The sequence below is a fragment of the Patiria miniata genome, unplaced genomic scaffold, assembly GCF_015706575.1.
Source record: "Patiria miniata isolate m_02_andy unplaced genomic scaffold, ASM1570657v1 HiC_scaffold_5, whole genome shotgun sequence".
Lineage (NCBI taxonomy): Eukaryota > Metazoa > Echinodermata > Asteroidea > Valvatida > Asterinidae > Patiria > Patiria miniata.
The window spans coordinates 29,484,290-29,504,052 of record NW_024037072.1 but is presented as its reverse complement, the minus strand read 5'-3'; the positions used below and the strand labels follow the sequence as shown (position 1 = coordinate 29,504,052).

General features: G+C 38.7%; 2 protein-coding genes across 2 annotated transcripts; one reads left to right on the top strand and one right to left on the bottom strand.

The window, feature by feature from the left end:
• Window positions 1-3,312: 3,312 nt before the first annotated feature.
• Window positions 3,313-9,690, top strand: LOC119741119 (activating transcription factor 3-like). The gene is made up of 3 exons (XM_038216807.1): window positions 3,313-4,013; window positions 5,797-5,904; window positions 7,596-9,690. Exons 1-3 carry the CDS (start codon window positions 3,762-3,764, stop codon window positions 8,055-8,057), a joined length of 822 nt encoding a protein of 273 aa, XP_038072735.1. The 5' UTR covers window positions 3,313-3,761; the 3' UTR covers window positions 8,058-9,690.
• A 1,128-nt stretch (window positions 9,691-10,818) lies between these two features.
• LOC119741120 (multifunctional methyltransferase subunit TRM112-like protein) lies at window positions 10,819-19,069 on the bottom strand. Its single transcript, XM_038216808.1, has 4 exons — window positions 18,850-19,069; window positions 15,305-15,406; window positions 14,575-14,667; window positions 10,819-13,029 (listed from the first exon to the last, which is right to left on the bottom strand). The coding sequence occupies exons 1-4, from the start codon at window positions 18,946-18,948 to the stop codon at window positions 12,928-12,930; spliced, it is 396 nt and encodes a 131-aa protein (XP_038072736.1). The 5' UTR covers window positions 18,949-19,069; the 3' UTR covers window positions 10,819-12,927.
• Between the last annotated feature and the right edge of the window lie 694 nt (window positions 19,070-19,763).

Sequence of the window (19,763 nt, the reverse complement as noted above, 5' to 3'; positions counted from 1 at the left end):
GTTTTGATATTGTGTAGCGTTGTTTGCTCTGTATTTTTCTTAATATATTTTATTGTTGTAAGTAACTTGTGGTGTCTTGTGTATGTGTATAACATGTTTATTTTTATGAGGAAGTATTTCAATTTTATTATGGAATTTTACCCTGTCTTTTAATGTTTATATGTTGTTTTTTATTGTAATAATTGATGCAATTTAGCCATTGGCTACAAGTTCAATTTCAATAAACCAACAACAATAATAATAATAAGCAATATGGAACCGTAGTTGGTTCAGTAACAGCTAAGAAGAATGGACAGGAAGTCCCTATGCCCCTCTCCTCTCAGGTAAAAAATACTCCATAGCCTATAGTAGATACGAATGGAATAGGTAATCGTCATATTGGGTATAACAATCACATGCCCGTCATTTCCTGCCGTCAACTTTCAATTTCCACCGCCATAATACCGAGGCAACTAGTACAATTCATCGAAATCGCGAGTGAAACCTTTTTTCTTTTGTTCGGCTTTAATTCTTTTCGTGTTTGAAGTTTGAGCGCGTGTGTAGAATATAGCCGTACGATCCATCATGATACAAAAAAATAAGTGTGTATATAGGCACGAACAGTCACCCACTCAATGTGGAACCGCTCGCTGTTAAAACTCTACGATTTTTTTCACAAATACCCTTTCGTTCCCGGAAACTTATTCAATGTCTTTTTCAAACGTTAGTTCATATCTATGGCGAGTAAACAATGTCACGTGACTATGCCTAGAGTTCAGTAGTGCATGAGGTAAACACACAAGAATGTTATTGATAGCAGTCAGTTATTGAAACAGCTTTCATTCGAGTTCAGGGATTTCAGAAAGACGGTTTTTGAAGTTTGAGCGAATTTTCTATCCAGTTTAGCCTCTGATTCCAAGTTGAAGCAAACTTTAATGAAATGCGAACACTCTAAACCTAACCAGCAGCAAGTTGAGGCTGTTGAATTTCACCTATCAAGGTAAGGCATGCGAGTTATTCCAAATTAGGTTCAGGTACAATACTAAATATTATGCTACACCATTGCAGGTGGATTATTGTGCACTTCGGGGTTAAAGATAAAATAATCAAGAAATTGTGCCATTTCTCCTCTTTCTTACAGTTTCAGTAATCAAACCGACTAGCATTTACCTTGGCAAAAACCAACATTGAATTAAGAAACAGTGCCTGATCAACGTGAAAAGCACGATTAAACCTGGGGGATGGGTATTAGAATTAAATGATTTAACTTCACAAATCCAATCACATTTGCATGTCATCATTGCGTTGGTTTTGCCGAAAGGGAGGGGGGGTGTCATCTGCCTACTGTCAGTAATGGTCGATTGACAAAAAGCTCAGTGGAACATTTGCATTCTGCTTGTTTTTAAGCTACAATACTATGTTCGCACAAAAGCAAGTTGGATGGATAGGCAATAAACATCATTGAGCGCTAGAGGAGCTCTCATATCGGCAGCCTGTACCACCAAAATCGGGGGGAAAAGGTGTGAGCTTAATATGCTGCAATGTTTACAGAAATTTATATGAACCAGACAGACAAAGCAATGTCTTTTGGGGGGCTTTGTATGTTATACTGTGTCAAGGTTTGCAATGTGTCCAACATGTCATTTAATTAAACATTCCTTAATTCAGTCAAATTTACACAATATAACAAATGTTATTTAATTTATATAATTCACCTTACTCGTTTTAACTTGGTCCGCACAAGCTCGGTTATTCGAAAACGATCACAACGATTACATTGTGTCTCTTAAATAATCCATTGGAACCAAATATTTATATTCCTTTTTTTAGCAATGAAATACCATCTTGAGGATTTTGGACTATTCATAAAATTTGCACCCGAAATTAAATGAATCATTTTATTCCACTTTGTATAATGAAATAGGGAATTTCAACTTGCCTTTCGACCACACAAATATGTAGTTGTGATTCGTCAACTTTGTGTGATTCGGCACATAGGCTCGTGATACGGAAACGGGGCTAGAAAATTGAAATCAATAATAGACATAGGGCCTGCAAAGCGGAAACAAACTTGGAAATAATTGTCGCACTAAAAGTTCCGGAAACACAGGTGCGCACATAGGCCGCGCCTCTGGTCACATCACATGTCATGGTCAACTTTTAATATCAGACGCTGCAAAATGGTGCGTCACTTCGTATCGTACCATTTTTTTAAATAAAAAAGACACTTTTGCAGAGTCATCGATGTTGCGCCCCAATCCTCACAATTATGACGAGATCCTAAATCCATTTCAAAAACATTTAATATGCGATTAATTTATCAAATAACATTAATTAATATGTTTATAATCCGTAATCAGCGTCAGTTTCGGAAGGCTTGATTTGATTTATTCATTATACTTTTTTCTCTTATTATTATTTTTGGCGAAAGGGATATTTAGAAAGCTTTTACTATTTTCATTTATAATCTGATTACTTTGTCTTTTAACACATCAAGAATTCTTTGTATTCATATATTATTTGTCATATGCTTTATGGGAATTACAAATCATCTTTTTATAGCATTCATAATAAACCACAACATACAGAGGTGAGTCATAAAAAGCGGAACTCAACCCCCCCCCCCCAAAAAAAATATATATATATTTCATATTAAAAAAAGAATAGCACCAAACATAATAATGACTGGCAAGCCAATTTTGTAAACTACTTGTAGATGAAAAAAAAAATCCTGAAATTGCTCAATCCGTTCAAAGAATCTCCCCATTTAAACAATGATCCTAAAATCCGGGTTTTTTTTACTCACCCTGTAGGGGCCTGATTGTAGCTGCTTCGCTTTTATTATCCTGGTATTTTGTATCGTCTAACAAATTTCGTTTATTGGAAACTATTCCACAGTTTCTTTATTGTGGCTGTGCAGAAAACACAAGAATACTCTGGTTCCTTACCATTTTGGATTGGTCACTTGTCCTCTCGTTATAGCCGCTCAGCCCAGTCGCTTCTCAACCCTTATTTCAACTTGAACAGTAAACTTTTACGGGAATCAAGGATAACTTGAAAACCACTTCATTTTGCATGAATACTTTTACGTTCCCTCATGCACAATAACTAACCAAAGACAGCAGGGACTAATTATAGTTCCAAATTCAGACCCATTTCATTTTCATTTGCAAACTGTAACTCCAAACATTTCAACGCTCAAAGTTTTCCAACAACCATACAAGGAATTAAACACAATTTACCAAAGGTTACTTCCTTCCCCTGTGCGGCCCTCGAACTATTAAGTGGGAATTCCTTGTCATATAGGGAAATCACTTTGCAAAATTACAACGATTGGAGTCACCAGAATGCGGTCGTCTTTTGTATATAACAAACGTGGAGTGAGGTATTAAAATACGGAGCCTTGGTGCCGAAACAACTCCTTTTTATGCTGCTTTTCACAAGTATTCATGAAAAAAACACAAAGGTGTCTAAACCAAGTTCCATAATGGTCGTTGTGAAGTGTTTGGTTCAGCGATTCGGGGTGAGCGGGTAGTCAACTTTTACAAAAACTTCAAAGTAAAACCAACTCAACAACCCGACCAGGACTTGCTTGAAATCCTGTTGAAACTTGGTGACAGCAGTGGGTGACAGAGCGCTTGATCATCTGTTTCATTCCTGATTTCTTCCCTTGTTTGTTTCTATGTAAACAGTCGGACTGAACCAGCAGATTCATTCGCAGTTTTTAAATTTCATCTTGCGTACCTGTGCTATATTGACTGGAGATTTTCAGCGCGGGGACTATGCTGTCAGTTTTCGCATTGACGGCTGCGAGACAACCAACAGGTGGTTACGGGTTAAAGATGACCGAGGATAGACGCGCTATCACGGGGGAGAAAGCTGCTACTGATCGCGAGGACAAAATCCACTACACGGAGTTTGGAGAGGGAGATGATATCCAAGGGGATACGGGAGATGATCGGAGGGAAATAGGGCCACTTGACGGTCAGGATGGAGGGGGAAGCGAAGGGGATGAAGCTGGGTCTAGTAACACAGTAAGTACGCTGTCATCTTTGATTTTACCTTTCCGAGTTATTGCTGAACATGCGAGGCGAAGTGATATGGTTTTATTAAGTTTATTATTTTATTTCTGTTAATGAAACCAGGGTTTCCTCAAAAGCACCCATAGCATGCACTGTAGTTCGCACTTCTGCAGAAACCCACGACGAAATGCATAGTTTCTTAAGGTGGGAAGAAAGCCCTAGAAGAATAGTCGGGGGCAAACCCATGGAATCAGACATAAACCCAGTCTACACGTTGTCTGGAATTGAGAATTGGGAATTGAGATGGCAAGCAATGGATGTACCACTATGTTAACCTGACTCCCCTTCAGTGGTGCACCCAGAATTTGGCGGGGGGGGGACTCACAATTTTAGTTTTTCAATTTTTCTAGAAGTTCAATTTTTGTTGTTAAATGTTGCCCAAAATTTTTGGCCGCAGAAAAAAAGGTTTTTTTCGGGGGCGGACTATTTTTGACGTTGGTGGGGCCACTTACACCCCTATTATACTACTCCAATATAGGCCGCATAAATATCAACAAGGTCAAATCTTTGGACTAAAAAAAAAAATTACCCCAAATTTTTTTTTAAAAATGACAACCTATTGGGGGGGGGTCCCCCCCCCTTGGGTGCGCCACTGCTCCCCTTGCTTGTGGATTCACATTTCACATTCTTAGAGAGGTTTTGTTCCGTTTTATGGCACAGTAAATGTTATTTAATAGATCAAAGACAAATGCATGTCATTGTTCTATAGGCCTAACTGTACTTTTCTGAATATGTTTACACTTCATGCAATCGATTGCAATCCTGCCATTATTGTATGTGGATTAACAATAAACCATCAACCGCAAAGTAAATACAATTTTAATATGAACCTGATAAGCCATAGCACACACGTTCAGAAATTTCGTTCAGAATTATGTTTCAAATTTAAAGACAACATTCATTACATAGCCAGGATGACATGATGTTGGCACCGTAACATATCAGACTCACCTACCGTGATCCAAAGCGCACGACGGTTGCTTTTCTTCAGTCGGAAGGGTCTGCGACTCTGCGTCCTTAGAACGTTTTAACCTAAACACTGCAAGAATTCAATACGTACTGTTTCTTTGAAGACCTATTCCTTCTTTAAATTGTTTTTTTTTCCCGCAAGATTCTCAGGCTTATACATGAGTTGCCTATTGTATGCAGTTACTTTGATTTAATTCATTTCTGTGTTATTTCCTCAACATTTTTCTTGTTCTCTTTTTTTTTTTTCAACGATACTTTACTCTTCGTAAAGCTTGAAAAATTTACCATCTCTATCCAAAACGTTAGCAAGAAAAAGAGCAAATATATCGAACGTGCCTCGATATCAAGAAATCCCTTTATTTGATTAAAAAAACCTCTTGCTTTACTTGTACAACTCTTATTCGTTTATTCCATCTTCTTTGATTTTACTTCTTATTTGCTGGTTTTATGAAACTTGATATTTTGCGGTGTATTCGCCCCTCCACGCTTTGCATTATGAAGGTCTTCTTGCCTTGTAAAATGTGTCTTAACTTACAATAAGAAGTAGAGATATGGTTTTCAAGCGGAGGATCCTAAGTTTTTAGTCAAAATTAAAAGAGCAACGCAAAAAAAGATCATTCGATAAACTGTTTAAAACCAGAGAAAATCCAATAACGAACTAAGTTGACATGCTGATATTGATGAGAGTAATTAGTGAGCATGGAATCCATTTTGGGGACTTTTATTAATGATGTTTTCTTTAATATTTCTGTCCTTTTCTTTGAAGTTGTCCCCAGACGATGAGATGCGAATCCAGCAACGTAGAGAGCGAAACCGTTTGGCCGCTGCACGGTGCAGGGACAGGCGGAGGCAGCGGGCTGCTGGACTGGTTCAGGTCGGTATGAGACAACATTCATCCACCTCGGTTTAAAATCCTGTAATTGATTGATCGAGCATTTATGGCAGGTGTTAAAAAATGTCTGGGAAATCTTGCAAGAAGTCTTTTTAGTTTTTGCTCGTCTACTTTAAATCAATATTATGATTTTCGGTATGTTTTAAAGCTATTATTATCTCAATATACAGTTCTAATGTCCCCACGGCTACATTATTATTAGAAAGTTCTCTTTTTTTCGTCTGACAGTCCACATTGTAAACATAAGCTCAGTACAGTGGAATTCGTTCAATGTTAACAAAACCAGAAATCTTTAAATATTTAATGGGAAAATGTTTTTAATTATATTTCAAATGGTTTAAATGTAAACTTCATAAATTTATCAATGACTTGCATGCGGGGTGTGGAAACGAAGTGGAAAAGCTCGAAACTACTCTCATACAAACATTATAGCTTAGAATACTACACTATGAAATATTTGAAAGTTTACATGTAAATGTCCAAATCTCCATAAATAGACGCAACTAATACTCAATTTAAGCACATTGTAAATGCATTGTACAAAATACCGGCTTTGGGAAGAAATCCAGTTTGTCTTAAGCTATGATTTGAAACATTTCGGCACTGTGAATTGGAAATTTCGTTGACCAAATTTTGTTTAGAAATAGCGTGAAATGTGGTAATTTAAAAGAAAGTACATATTTTAAAGTGTATTATGTCCATGCATAGTAATTGTTGCAATGCTTCTGATGGCTGAACATCTGAATTTTTTTTAAGCACAAAATTGTTTCAGAAAACCAGAATATTGAACTTGAATGGGGCTGTGTTATCATAATTATGTTGCTTAGGTTGGACATTTTCATAAAGTATGCGCTAAGTAAAGCTTTATTCCTATTATCGCTTCTCCATTTCACGAACACCGGGGGTAGTTCTATGTCAGACAACCCATTTGAATTACAGACAGATCTTGTATACCGGTACCGAATCTGCGATCAAGATTTCCTCTGTCCATAAAAACTGTGCTCCGTTAACGACAAACCGTGTCATTTTTAGTCTTTGAATGGCGGTCGGTTTAATACCATGTTCTATTGTCACTGTCCTGGGGGAGTGCCAGGTTTGGCCTTGGAACTCCCCTTATTTCGGAACTTCATGATCACCTGACGACTTATCAAAGAATTTGACCGCTGTCAGGTTAACCCGTACCCGGACCCCGGATAAATGCCCGGAATTTCCCCCTTGACGTTTATCCTCATGACAAGGAAATCGTGCTGCTGAAGTGGACCGAGATAGGCATGTCACTGTGGGAAATAGGTTGTGTTTGTACACAATGAAGGAATAAAACAAATTCAGGCGAACTTTGTTCTCCAGGAACTAATTTATAATAAATTGAAGTTGGGATAATAAGAATGGTTGACACTGACTCACAATCATACTGCCTTGCTTTATAGGCAACGAGTGAAGGAAAAGTGTGTTTTGGTTTTGAACAATAAGTTACGATAAAATTCAATTCATGAGTCTTTATTAAAACTTTGAAGGGAAATTTATTGTCCCAATTTAAAAACAATAAAGTATACATGAATTAACATATTGAATTTACAAATCATATTACTTTTCCTTTCAATTTTTCTTTAGTAAAATATGTTTTTTCCTAAGCCTACTCACTCATATAATAAACAATAACTTTCCTCTGATAGGAATCCGATAATCTTGAGGGCCAGAATGATAAATTGATGGAAGACATCGCTCAGTTGGAAAAGGAGAAGCGAAAACTGGAAGAAACACTCAGACATCACTTGCCGAAGTGTGCGCTTCAAAGACGACCCCCACCCACCCAACAACGACACAATCCACCACTACATCAAGTTGATGATCAGCAACAATTGCCATCCCATCGACACGCTCATCAACATCAGCCTTATTCACAACAATATCAGCAACATCAACTACTTCAACAACAGCAGATCAGTCAGGTTCACTGCCATCCACAACCACACTGTCAACTTCATCAGCAATCCCATTGTCAACCAAATCAACGATATGACTCTCAATATCAACAACATCAACTACAAAGCCATCAACAAGCGCTGCCATTGAACCAGAGGTCTGTGGAGGGCCAACCGTCAACATATCCACTAGTTTCAAACCAGTTTTGTTAAGAACTACACGCTTATCATTTTCAACGAATCACATTTAGTCTCTTATTTCCAAATTGTAATAATTCACTCTGTTCGAGAGAAAATTATGGAACTGAGGAACAGTATTTCCATCAAAAAGATCGAGTTACTAGAATTTCCACTGAAGTGATTGTTTTTCGAGCTTTTTCGATCTAAAACTAGAGTTTTTCTTCAAAATTTCTAGTAGGATAGATTCATTCTTTGGAAGTTAAAAGTGAACGAAAACTCTTCTCGATATTGCCCACCGTATATAAATATGGCTTATTTTCAAAATGGCAAGTTGTGCTGAAAATTAATCATATAGCCTATGGGGATTAATCTAAAGTTGCATGCCCGTGCTCTTAAAAATAAGAATGGATTTCTCTTTCTCCTAACGATTTTTCAATTTGTATGTTTTGTTCTAACGAAACTTTATTCAGATTGCAAGCGGCTGCAGCCCTCTAACCATGGTTTCATTTTGCCCACAACCGTAACCCGCCCCGCGAGAGCCGACATATTCTCTGGCAGCCAATAATACATTTTTTAAGAATTAATTCATCACTAAACTTCGGTCGATTTTTTTTCGTTCGATGTCTCATTATATTGTAAGGAAAAAAACAATCATACAACAAATCTATTTTTCAAGGTGAAACTTGCAAATGGCACGGGAACACATCTTTAACGATCGACTTGAAAATTGATTTGTAGACCTGTCCTATTGACGGAACTCCGCCATTTGTCTAGACATTAGAATAGAATTGATTTCATATACGAATTGCATAATTTGTATGAAAAAACAAGTTTGTTTGCATTCCATTGTGTACACAAAGGACCATGCTTCCCTTTTGTTCTTCTGAAGACTTCTGTTGATAGTATTTATAACTTTTTGATTTTCAAGATGCATACACGGTTTTCCATTGAGGATTGCTCATATAATACTTGATGACGTGTTGTCCATTTTACGCAATTTATTTTGTTCTGAGTCCTGGCCTCGAGTTTAGCTAAAAACTAAGCTAAAACTGGTTCCATCTTAATGTCCATAGATATTGCCAACGAGGTATGAAAACAAAACACCTAGTTACTTCTGTAATCTAGGGATTACCCAGTTCTAAAATAAACCAAAGAATAAGCAAAAACCCCACATTCCACTAAATCTAGAATGTGGAGCAAGCCTTTGCGGATGTGGGTTGGTTTTAAATTTGGAAGTGCTCTGTGTATTTCCGACAGGTATTATCAATTGTAAAGAATGTCGGGTTGAATTAAAACAGAAAGTATTACAGATTTGAATACTTTCCTCTTCGGAACATCCTATTAAGAATTGGAATGTTGAAGAGGAAGCGTACATTTCTATTTAAAGAACACCAGCCGGAACAATTAATCTATGTTTTAAAATTTCCTCAAATGCACTTTTCCTTTTTTTCTCGAATTCCTTGGTGTGAAACCAAAACAAATATCATTTTAATTGAAAACTCTAAATTATGAAAGCCAGTGGGCCTATACGCAAATTATTCCCAGCTTGTATAACTTTGGAATAAGTATATCAGGTGTATTAAGCATTATGTCACAATATTGTGTATGAATATTATGTATAGAAAGATAAAATGAATAAATATATCTCTATTCCACCTTTAATACAGTAATGCTGTTATTATATAGTTTGTGCCTTTGCGCGCCTGGTGTGAAGAATTGTCAGTTATACAAAAAAAATGGATCTTTTCGTAAAAAATATAGAGAGCACTTTACTAAAGTGTGTATCATCAGTGCTGCAACTGCAAGAAATCTAAAAGTGCGTGCAAGGCATGGACTGAATCTATGAGCTAGTGAATGCACTTAAATATTTGATAATAATTAAGATTAAGTGGACAGCTAAAAGTGACCAATGTAGAATTTGGGGTGGGAGTTTGAGCCCCCCCCCGCCCCAGACCACAACGTACGCCACTCCCACTTCGATTCCAGGTGCTCGAGATGGACTGTGATAATATGCGTTTGGTCGATTCAAGACCGCTCAAATGATAATTTTAGGTGTTTCATATTTTATAGCGCAGAGTAAAATTGAAAACCAGAGGAACAAATTTTTTTTACCGCAATTGACGGTGTTTTGAAATTTGTCAAAGATTACCTATTACAGTACTGTTCAGACATCATGCACTGTACGGTTAATTCCCAAAATTCATCCCAACTTTTCATTGGCTGTATAGACATTATTATTGGCTAAATTGGCCGTATAATCTCACATTTTTTTTTGGATTATTTCTATTTCTACGTTCCTTTGGGGGAGGGGGATAGGGGTGTAATTAATGCTTCACCCAAAGTCCTCCATGCATGTTTAAACATTAATTGTAGAACAATCATGAACACGGTCAACTATGAAATTAGTTTCATTTGAAAAATTACAATATCCTTGGTTGATGCCTTACTCCCATGACTATTGAGATCTAGAAGATAGAGGGGCGGGAGGGGGTTAACGTCTTCCCCCACCCTTCCCCTTCTGCGAGAATACTCCGAGTATCCCTCGTAGTTCAGCTAGTAACCCGTTCTTACTATGGATCGCTCGCAGGTAGGCACCGGACACGGGGCCTGAATCTTGTGGGCTCGGATGAGATTGTTTGGATTGCGGTTTTCTGGTGACCAGATAATTCCAGGGCAGCGGGAATCTCCACAGGATATTAGAAACAAGAATTCGGTTTCCTTCTCAACTTTTCGTTTCACATGAAAGGTACATATCAATACCAAATGAAAAGCTACCAAAGGGAGCACAGATCAATTCCTTTGACTTATGGTTGTCCATTTAATAAACGTTACCTTTCAAGCCGAGTGGCCGATGAAGCACCTGCAATTCAATGCGATTATGTACGATTCGCCTTTACCCACAAACCAAAATAATTAATATCTAAATTAATCTTGTACCGCTGAAGCAGGTCTTAAGATCGAAACGTCAGGCCAGCTAATTTGGTTGATTTGTATAATCCAGTCAGTATGCAGTTTGCAGCAGTTTAATTCATTTTCATAATTTAAAATAAATAACTTATGCAAAATATAATAAACATTATTTAAGTTACTTCAGTAACTACTCCCTTAGTTTAAAAGGTCCATGGAATGAATGCTTCTTATGAACACATTTTGTGAAACTTTCTACTCCTGTTAATGATGTATGAAAACTACCTGACATCCTTTTTAAATTAATTTTATTGAAAAGTGCACTTCTTTAAACCTTTAATATTTTCCATCCTTTTCCTGACAACTGAGGGTGTTGTTGCTGTAATGTCATTCCAGGAAGACACTGTTCAGTTTAGGGTATTTTGTTAAAAAAATGTGCACATTGGAAACATTTGAGAAAAGTTTGCTCATTGCTTAATGCCATGTACTCGTATACTACAACGAATCACCAAAGAAAAAAATTTCACGACTGCAAAATATCCCACATTCTGGTAACGTTTGGTGCTGAAGTAGCTGCAACATAGAGGCTTCTACCTGAAATGACAGCACACGTTTGCTCATGAAAATGGAAATTTGCTTTAGCATCAGAACCAAAAAGGCACCAAACTACCCTTCAAAATGGTAAAACGAAAATTGAAAATATAGTTAAGTGGGACACACAGGTGCAGTTTCAGGGATTGTATTGTAAATATCACATTGCATTGGTCCTTTAACAGTTCTGTCTCCCTTTAACAGTTCTTCTGAAACGGTAAAACAGTTTAGGTCAATTGACCACCGAAAATCGATCTTTTTAAAATCAGATACGAAACCAGCTTTTGCAAACAATATCACTTGGACTTCTTGGTAAATTCCAAAACTATTCATTTGTTTAAAATTTCAGTATTTAATCCGACTATTTGGAAACTAAAGCTTTGAATTATCCCTGCACGAAAAATTTAACCAACGTTTGGGAAAAATTATGAAATTGAAAATAACTTTTTATTTTGTGTTTTGTGTTGACGAAACCTTCTCGAGTTTAGTTTATGACTTTCGTAAACAAAAACCAAAGTACCAGAGAACATGTAAACTACATGAAGTTTTAGTTATGGGACATACATGTATAAAGACAAAGAAAATGTGCTCTAATTTCCACGACCGCAGATAGCAATTATCACACACGTAAAAAAGACTGATGATGTATCAAAATTATCTTTTTATTCAGATTTTGAGTGTGGGTATTTGTGTATGTGGTTGGGGAGTGGGGTGGGTTGGGGAATATGCATGGCGATCAATGTTCTTGTATGTAGCGTACAGTACAGGTGAATGAATATTCACAGCAAAACTCAGAACTGCAAGTTGAAACAATGCAACTTCTAGCTACTTAAAAAAAGGTTGGGCGACTTTACTTGAGCCATTCTTTGAATGCTTCATAAATCCTCACATAACTAGACAATGTCTCCCAGGCCAGCAGGACATTTCACTTTTAAAAAGGCAAGGCTGTTTGCCTTTGACAAGGGGGGACAAGAGGACAAGAAAACTATTGTACATTAGGGAACATTGCATGGAGGTACCAAGGCAAACACAGGGGAAGTATAGGACTTCACCTCAATAATGTGCTCATGTTTTCCATTTTGAAATTCAACAGGTGTATTAGGTAATGGAGTCTGAAGCGGACTGCACAAGCTCAGGCGGTGTACTTTACAACCTATTTACATATAAACATGTTGCACATCTCAGCCCTGTGTTCTGTAATGTACAATCCATCCGTGTGCATTGACATCAAGTCTGAGTTGTCATCCAAAGTTGTCATCAAGGATGACTTGTCATCCAAAGAATGAGATTTTACTCAAAGTTCGCGGCAGACTTTCCTTGTTGACAGGAGATAGCATTTGACAACAATTTGCTGAATGGCTTCAGTTTTGAGACAAGTCTAAAGAACTGGTTTCTCCTTGTTTTGTCAGACTTCATCCTCATTAAGCAGCATGTTGGGGATTCCATTTTTGATGGGGAACTTGCGGCCGGATTCGGGGCATACCAAGAAGCCATCTAACACTTCCACCTGTTACAAAGAGAACAAGATCCAATAAAATCAGTCCAGATGAAGCTTATTCTGTAGCCAGTAATATCTTAAAGGCATACATGTACATATAGGATCAATAATCCTAAGTAACCTACCAAATTATGATCAAAACTTTTACTTGAATTAAATATCATATTGGTACTAAACACCCCGTGAAATTATTCCGTCTGGTTTGCTGTCATTTAGAAGAAATCAAGAAATGTAGGTGATTTCCAACGATCTGTCAAATGACCGATCGTTGGAAATAATGATTTATATATGCAAAATCGTATGATTTTGCTTACATTTTGAATATCCTTTAGATTTTGAGTGGTGTCGTAATTTGAAACTAATAAAATGCATGAAAAGCATATGATCCTATTAGAAAACAAAAGAATGTATGCTGAGGTATGGCAAAAGAAATTTCACAACCTAAAATATTCTTCAACAGTGACAGTTTCAAAAACAACAGCAAGTAAGATAACCTGATGATGTAAGTTTCATTACTTCATTTGGTTAGCTAACCATCAAGATAGATTTGCTAGGAAAGATCACAACCCCTTCAAAATCTAACACAGAGCAGACAGGAAATCAGTGGCTTTATACTCTTGGCACTTGGAATAAATTAATTTAAAGGTGGAGGACTACTTTCAAGAAATAAAATTCTGTGATGGACAGTGAATACTAGTTCAACTACTTTTGTACTGTAAATTTGAATTTAAAACTTAAATTTGTAAATAAGGAGATTTACAAATTGATATAATATAGTACATTCAGACCGTATGCAGAGTCAAAATGAACTGTATATCAATAAGCTGGTTTTTCGTCTCAACTATTTTGCATAAATATAATTCTTTAAATTTTGGCCTTTTATTAAGCACCGTCGATATATGGATATTACTAAATTATTTGATGATATTTTGATATCGATATCGATGATAGCCATTTTTCAATATTGAAATATCAAAATTTTCAATCTTGAGGGATATTATTAAAAATGTAGAAAATGCGTCAGATTATCGTCAAAATAAATCTCCAGTTTGTACTTTTACTTTGTGTTAACGTTTGCTGCATAATGAAATAAAACTAGGCGACAACTTGTGCATGTGACTGAAAATAAAAACATTGGGAAATGCCAAGCTGCGTCGCTTTGTGCTCTACGTTCGCTGGAATTCACGGTCTCCCCAATGTAAAACCTCAAAAGAAATCACCCCTTCTGGACAAACTGTCAATGTTAAAATTTGTTTTAAAAAGTTTGAGCAATACGCTCCAGAGAAAGCTGTGGAAAACAGGGACTTAACATTAGGTATTTTTCTTTAATCAAAGTGTCATCTTTATGGTCTTTAACTTTTACGTGGGATAAAATTATTGAAAATTCTAATATCGACGGTGCTTTACTTCGATTCAGTTTTATTGCAAACTTCCGCCACTTGCCTTTAGGCTTTGGTGGTGGTTTTCACTTAATAAACCAGATTGAATAAATGAATTAATTAATTAATGAAAAGATAAATTCAGACAATGAACCCCAATAACCAGTATTTTCACCTCCAGCATGACTCTGTGTGCAGCTTTCAGGAATTCTTCATTTGTTTCATAGTCTGTCACTGGCTCAGTAGGAAGGTTGCCTACCACATCCAGCTGAAAAAAGTAGGATTGTTCCACCTGTTTACTTACTGGGTATATTAATTATTATGTGAAATATTAACTTGTCACTTCATATTATAATAATGTGTTGCTTAATAACGTTTTATAGCAAAGTCTTTAGCCTTTCAAAATTATAATCCCATGAGACCATTTCTTCTACATTGACTCAAGATCAACAAGATCATAGGTAACCATACTCATGGGTGGAGAGAGGCAATTGTGGTAAAGCGTCCTGCCCAAGGAGACAAACACCATGGTTCCAACCCATGTACCATCACACTAGTCAAACACCATAACCATTGCACCACTGTGCTCTAAAATAAAGGCAATGCTATTATTGACCTTGTTCAGGAAGTATAGAGGGCGCTGTTACCTACTAATGAAAGCCCATTCCACTTTGCAGCCACATCACATGCATGTGTCACTTGGTAAAAGGTTTGGGCAAAAGTATTGAACACAATTTCTGACCATATTGAGAAGAGGTTCAACTCATATATATTTTGCAGACAATACAATGTTAGTTCGTTTTCAAAACTGTTCAGACAGTGATAAATAATCTTCTTTCTAATGAACTACAAGGACCAATGATGAAAAATGGGAGAATTCAAGTCTATGCACTGTTTGTAGTTACCATCTGTGCAGCTCCATAGAGGGCTTTCCACTCTAAACGAGGAATCATTCTGGAGATAAATTCTGGATTGAACTCAACTTCAGTTATATTCATGTTTTCCACCTGCAAGAAACAAATACTATTTGAAACTGCAAACGAAATATTTTGAAGGTACAAGTATGTACATTGTACATGTAAGCACACTGCACCTGTGCTTACATGTGCTTACATGTACATACTTGTACGTTCAAAATGTTTCAAATTCTACTGTACAATTATTGATGGGTGCTAGCAGGGTACATTTGCATTTATTAATCAGGACAAGCAACAGCCACAGCCCCTAAATTTTAGGCCAAGTAAAAAAAAATCAGTTTCTCATCCCCCGTCTGCTTCCCATTATCCGCCCGCCTCCTCTCTTTTTTTTTATAATTCATACATTTGCAAAATATAGTTCTTTTTATTTTTATTTGTTTGCAGTTGCAAAATAAAGTTCTTTTTATTTGTTTCCATCAAAATTGTAGCTATGTTTGCAGGCTCAAACTCTGGTAGAAAGGGTGACAGCTTCTTTGGACACAAAAATATCAGAAAAAGACTTAAGAAAATGGAAGAATCCATCCGCCTTTTGGAAAATCTGCCATCTTTGGGAGAAACAAAATGGGCCTCTTCCTTTTTTCAAAAAGCCCAGATGAGAATTTTGTTGTTACTTGGCCTTAACTATTCCCACCATTTCCTGTTTTGGCGCTCACTTACTGCTTACAGTTACTACATGTACTTACTTTGATGTTAGATTGGTTCCCGACCCATATCAATCCCATAATTTCCCTATTTGTTTTAGTGCTGACGAGCATTAGCAAGCATCAACAAAACTCAAAATTTCCTCTGGAAATAAAAACCTTTTTATGTGTTTTTTTCCACATAGTACAAATGTCTGCTTTCCACCCGCAAAGCGAGTCGCTAAACACTATACATTTCATAGCTGATCAACTAAATATAAAAACAGTGGATAAAAATAGCTGACGATGATTAAAAACAAAATTAATACGCAACAGGAATGTCATGGAATAAGGAAAGGTATAAATTTAATCGGAAATTATGGTACAACAACGACATTGACAGTAAAACGCAACATGAAATTGAGATGGAAATAGTGTCTGCTCAATAATGTGACGTAGCTGGAGTTACCTCCGCCCTATTGGTTATCCTATAGGACAACACAAAGATAAAATATAGGGCTGAGGTACATTGTAACTCCGGTTAAATGTGACAAACAAAACTGTGTTGATTCTCGCAGCAACAAATTGAAGAAGAAAAAAGGGGGAAAATGTTGCAACCTGACGCCACTTCCGCGATTGTGTACAAAGTGTATGGAGAGTCAAGAAAATTTTGTAATATTTCCTAACAAAATTTGAAATATTTCTCAGTCCCGGACTCATGCCTTATCATAATTTTTGCAATGAATGACCTTTAGAGAGAAATGAAGAAAAAACTGTGGCGTCAGGTTGCAACAGTTGTTTCGAAAAACATACATTATCACTACTCCTAGCACTATGAGGCTCCGCGTGAGCGGAGCCTCATAGATCAAGAAGCCCGCAAAATTGCCTGCAGCACAAAACACTAATAAAGTACAAAAACGTCCATCAAAATGCAGCCATTTCACACAGAACCGCTGCACAGTTTGCCCCTATACTCCGTACTTTACCTCTTGACATACTCACGTATCTTGTGCGGAACTAACATGGTTGGATTATGTCGGTTTTTAGGCCAAAATGATGAAAAATATGCCCTTTCCGCACTGAGCCAACCTGACACTTGAAACGTGCACGCACATGATCGAGCAATGATTTTCGGTTCACTCGGAGCGCGCCGCGGGGGGTACGGTACAAGCGAAATGATAGTATGTGCATGCGTACAAGTGCATGTACCGTACCCCCCGCGGCGCGCTCCGAGCGAACCGAAAATCATCGCTCGATCATATGCGTGCACGTTTCAAGTGTCAGGTTGGCTCAGTGCGGAAAGGGCATATTTTTCATCATTTTGGCCTAAAAACCGACAGAATCCACCCATGTTAGTTCCGCACAAGATACGTGAGTATGTCAAGAGGTAAAGTACGGAGTATAGGGGCAAACTGTGCAGCGGTTCTGTGTGAAATGGCTGCATTTTGATGGACGTTTTTGTACTTTATTAGTGTTTTGTGCTGCAGGCGATTTTGCGGGCTTCTTGATCTATGAGGCTCCGCTCACGCGGAGCCTCATAGTTCTAGGAGTACATTATCACATCAGGCATGTCAGGTTAGAAAGCCGATCATTTTGTTTAGAATACTGTTAAAAGTCTTGAAAACTGGGAGGGAGAAAGATTGCTTAATGATAAAGACGTAATTTAGAGTGATAAAAACTGTTTTACAGAATGGAACATGCAGCAAAAAAACGGAGCAACTATAGAATGCAGGGCCACGCCGAAGCAAGGTTTTTTATTTTGCCTGGAGGCGTGGATTGAATAATATGCAAACCTGCAAAAAAGTGCTAAGTACAGCGAAGGAATGCACTGCACTTGTCTTCAAAGCTTCTCATGAAGGATCGGAAGGGAGGACGTGCTTGTAAATGTGTTGGGGGCACTGTCTGGAGCGGCGGAGGCGCGGAGTCTTGGAGTCGCAGAATCGCGGAGACGCGGGGCACTGAAGTGGCCGCAGTGGCGGAGGCGCGGAGTCGCGGAGTCGCAGAGACGCGCACCGATAGAGGGCGCAATTCTCGGCGGAATCTTTTTGAGAACGAAGCATCCATATCCATTTTAAATGGGCGGGCCAATTAGGAAGGGGGGGAGGGCGACGGGGCACTGTCTGGAGTCGCGGAGGCGCGGAGTCGGGGAGTCGCAGAGTCACTTTAATTGGGCGGGCCAATTAGGAAGGGGGGGGAGGGCGACGGGGCACTGTCTGGAGTCGCGGAGGCGCGGAGTCGGGGAGTCGCAGAGTCACTTTAATTGGGCAGGCCAATTAGGAAGGGGGGGGGAGGGCGACGGGGCACTGTCTGGAGTCGCGGAGGCGCGGAGTCGGGGAGTCGCAGAGTCACTTTAATTGGGCGGGCCAATTAGGAAGGGGGGGAGGGCGACGGGGCACTGTCTGGAGTCGCGGAGGCGCGGAGTCGGGGAGTCGCAGAGTCACTTTAATTGGGCGGGCCAATTAGGAAGGGGGGGGGGAGGGCGACGGGGCACTGTCTGGAGTCGCGGAGTCGCGGAGTCGCAGAGTCGCTTTAATTGGGCGCGCAAATTAGGAAGGGGGGGGGGGAGGGCGACGGGGCACTGTCTCTCAGTGGTGGAGGCGCGGAGTCGCGGAGTCGCAGAGACGCGCACCGATAGAGGGCGCAATTCTCTGCGGCTCCACGACTCCACGATCGATTTTCAGAGGTAGGTCGACTGCGGTTCCACGCCTCCACGCAGCCGTACGGAGGCGCGGATGTAGAGTAAAGTGGCCCTGCATTCTATAGTTGTACCAAAAAAACTCGTCAGTCGTCACCAAGCCATGCCTGCCAACATCATGGCCAAAGATGAAAGAAGTCATCACGCCGGAATCTCACCTCAATTTTTAATGGGTATCCATTCTTCACCCCTTTGACGTGAGACGTCAACATGTTATGTGTCAGAAGCTTCATCTTTCTCAGTAATGATAACCGCATAAATTATCAGATTTACTGTTACTGTTTCACAAAAATGCAAATTATTGCGAATCTTCAGTTCCAGTTCTGCAGTTCAACCCGTACGTCCTACATGTCAGCATGTACGTCATTTTTGTACGTACGCGATAGCACGTTTTTAGACAGACCCCCTCGCACAGCCGGGCCTGTGATACAAGGAGAAACACAGATAATTGAGGAAAGACGTCTGACTACCAGACATAAAGTCGAACAGAGTGTCTGGTTCCTTTAGCCAAATCGATATGAATTTATCAAGCGTGTAGTAGGGGTATCTGTCTATTCCTGTTGAAACCATGCTATTTGCAGGGCCGCCGGGTATATTACCCGCTACGGTTTATTAAAAATAAAGAAATTTAAGTAAAAAAAATAACAAAATACACAAAAGAATCCCCCCCCAAAAATCCACACATTCATAAAAAAATCCTGAATTTCCAAGGGGGGGGGGGGGGTAAAAAAACCAGTCTTGGCCCAAAAGTCTGTCAAACATTTCTTCCATATAGGCCTAAAATTATTCATATGTTCAAAATAATGCGAACCCCCCCCCCCCCCGGCCCTGCCGTGACACCCAAAAATATTGTACTGGTAATAATGTCCGCCGATGCCAAACGCTGACACTAGCCAGCTACTCTAAAGAGCGAAACTCACTCCATTCGAGTGACTGAGATTCACTCCCCGGTCGGAAACTAGGGACTAGACGTTTTAGAGTGAACTTGTTCAAAGTTATGTTCCAGTTTTCACACGAGCTTCGACTGAAGTGGTTCTTTTTTCAGACTATTTCAATCTAAAATGAGAGTGAA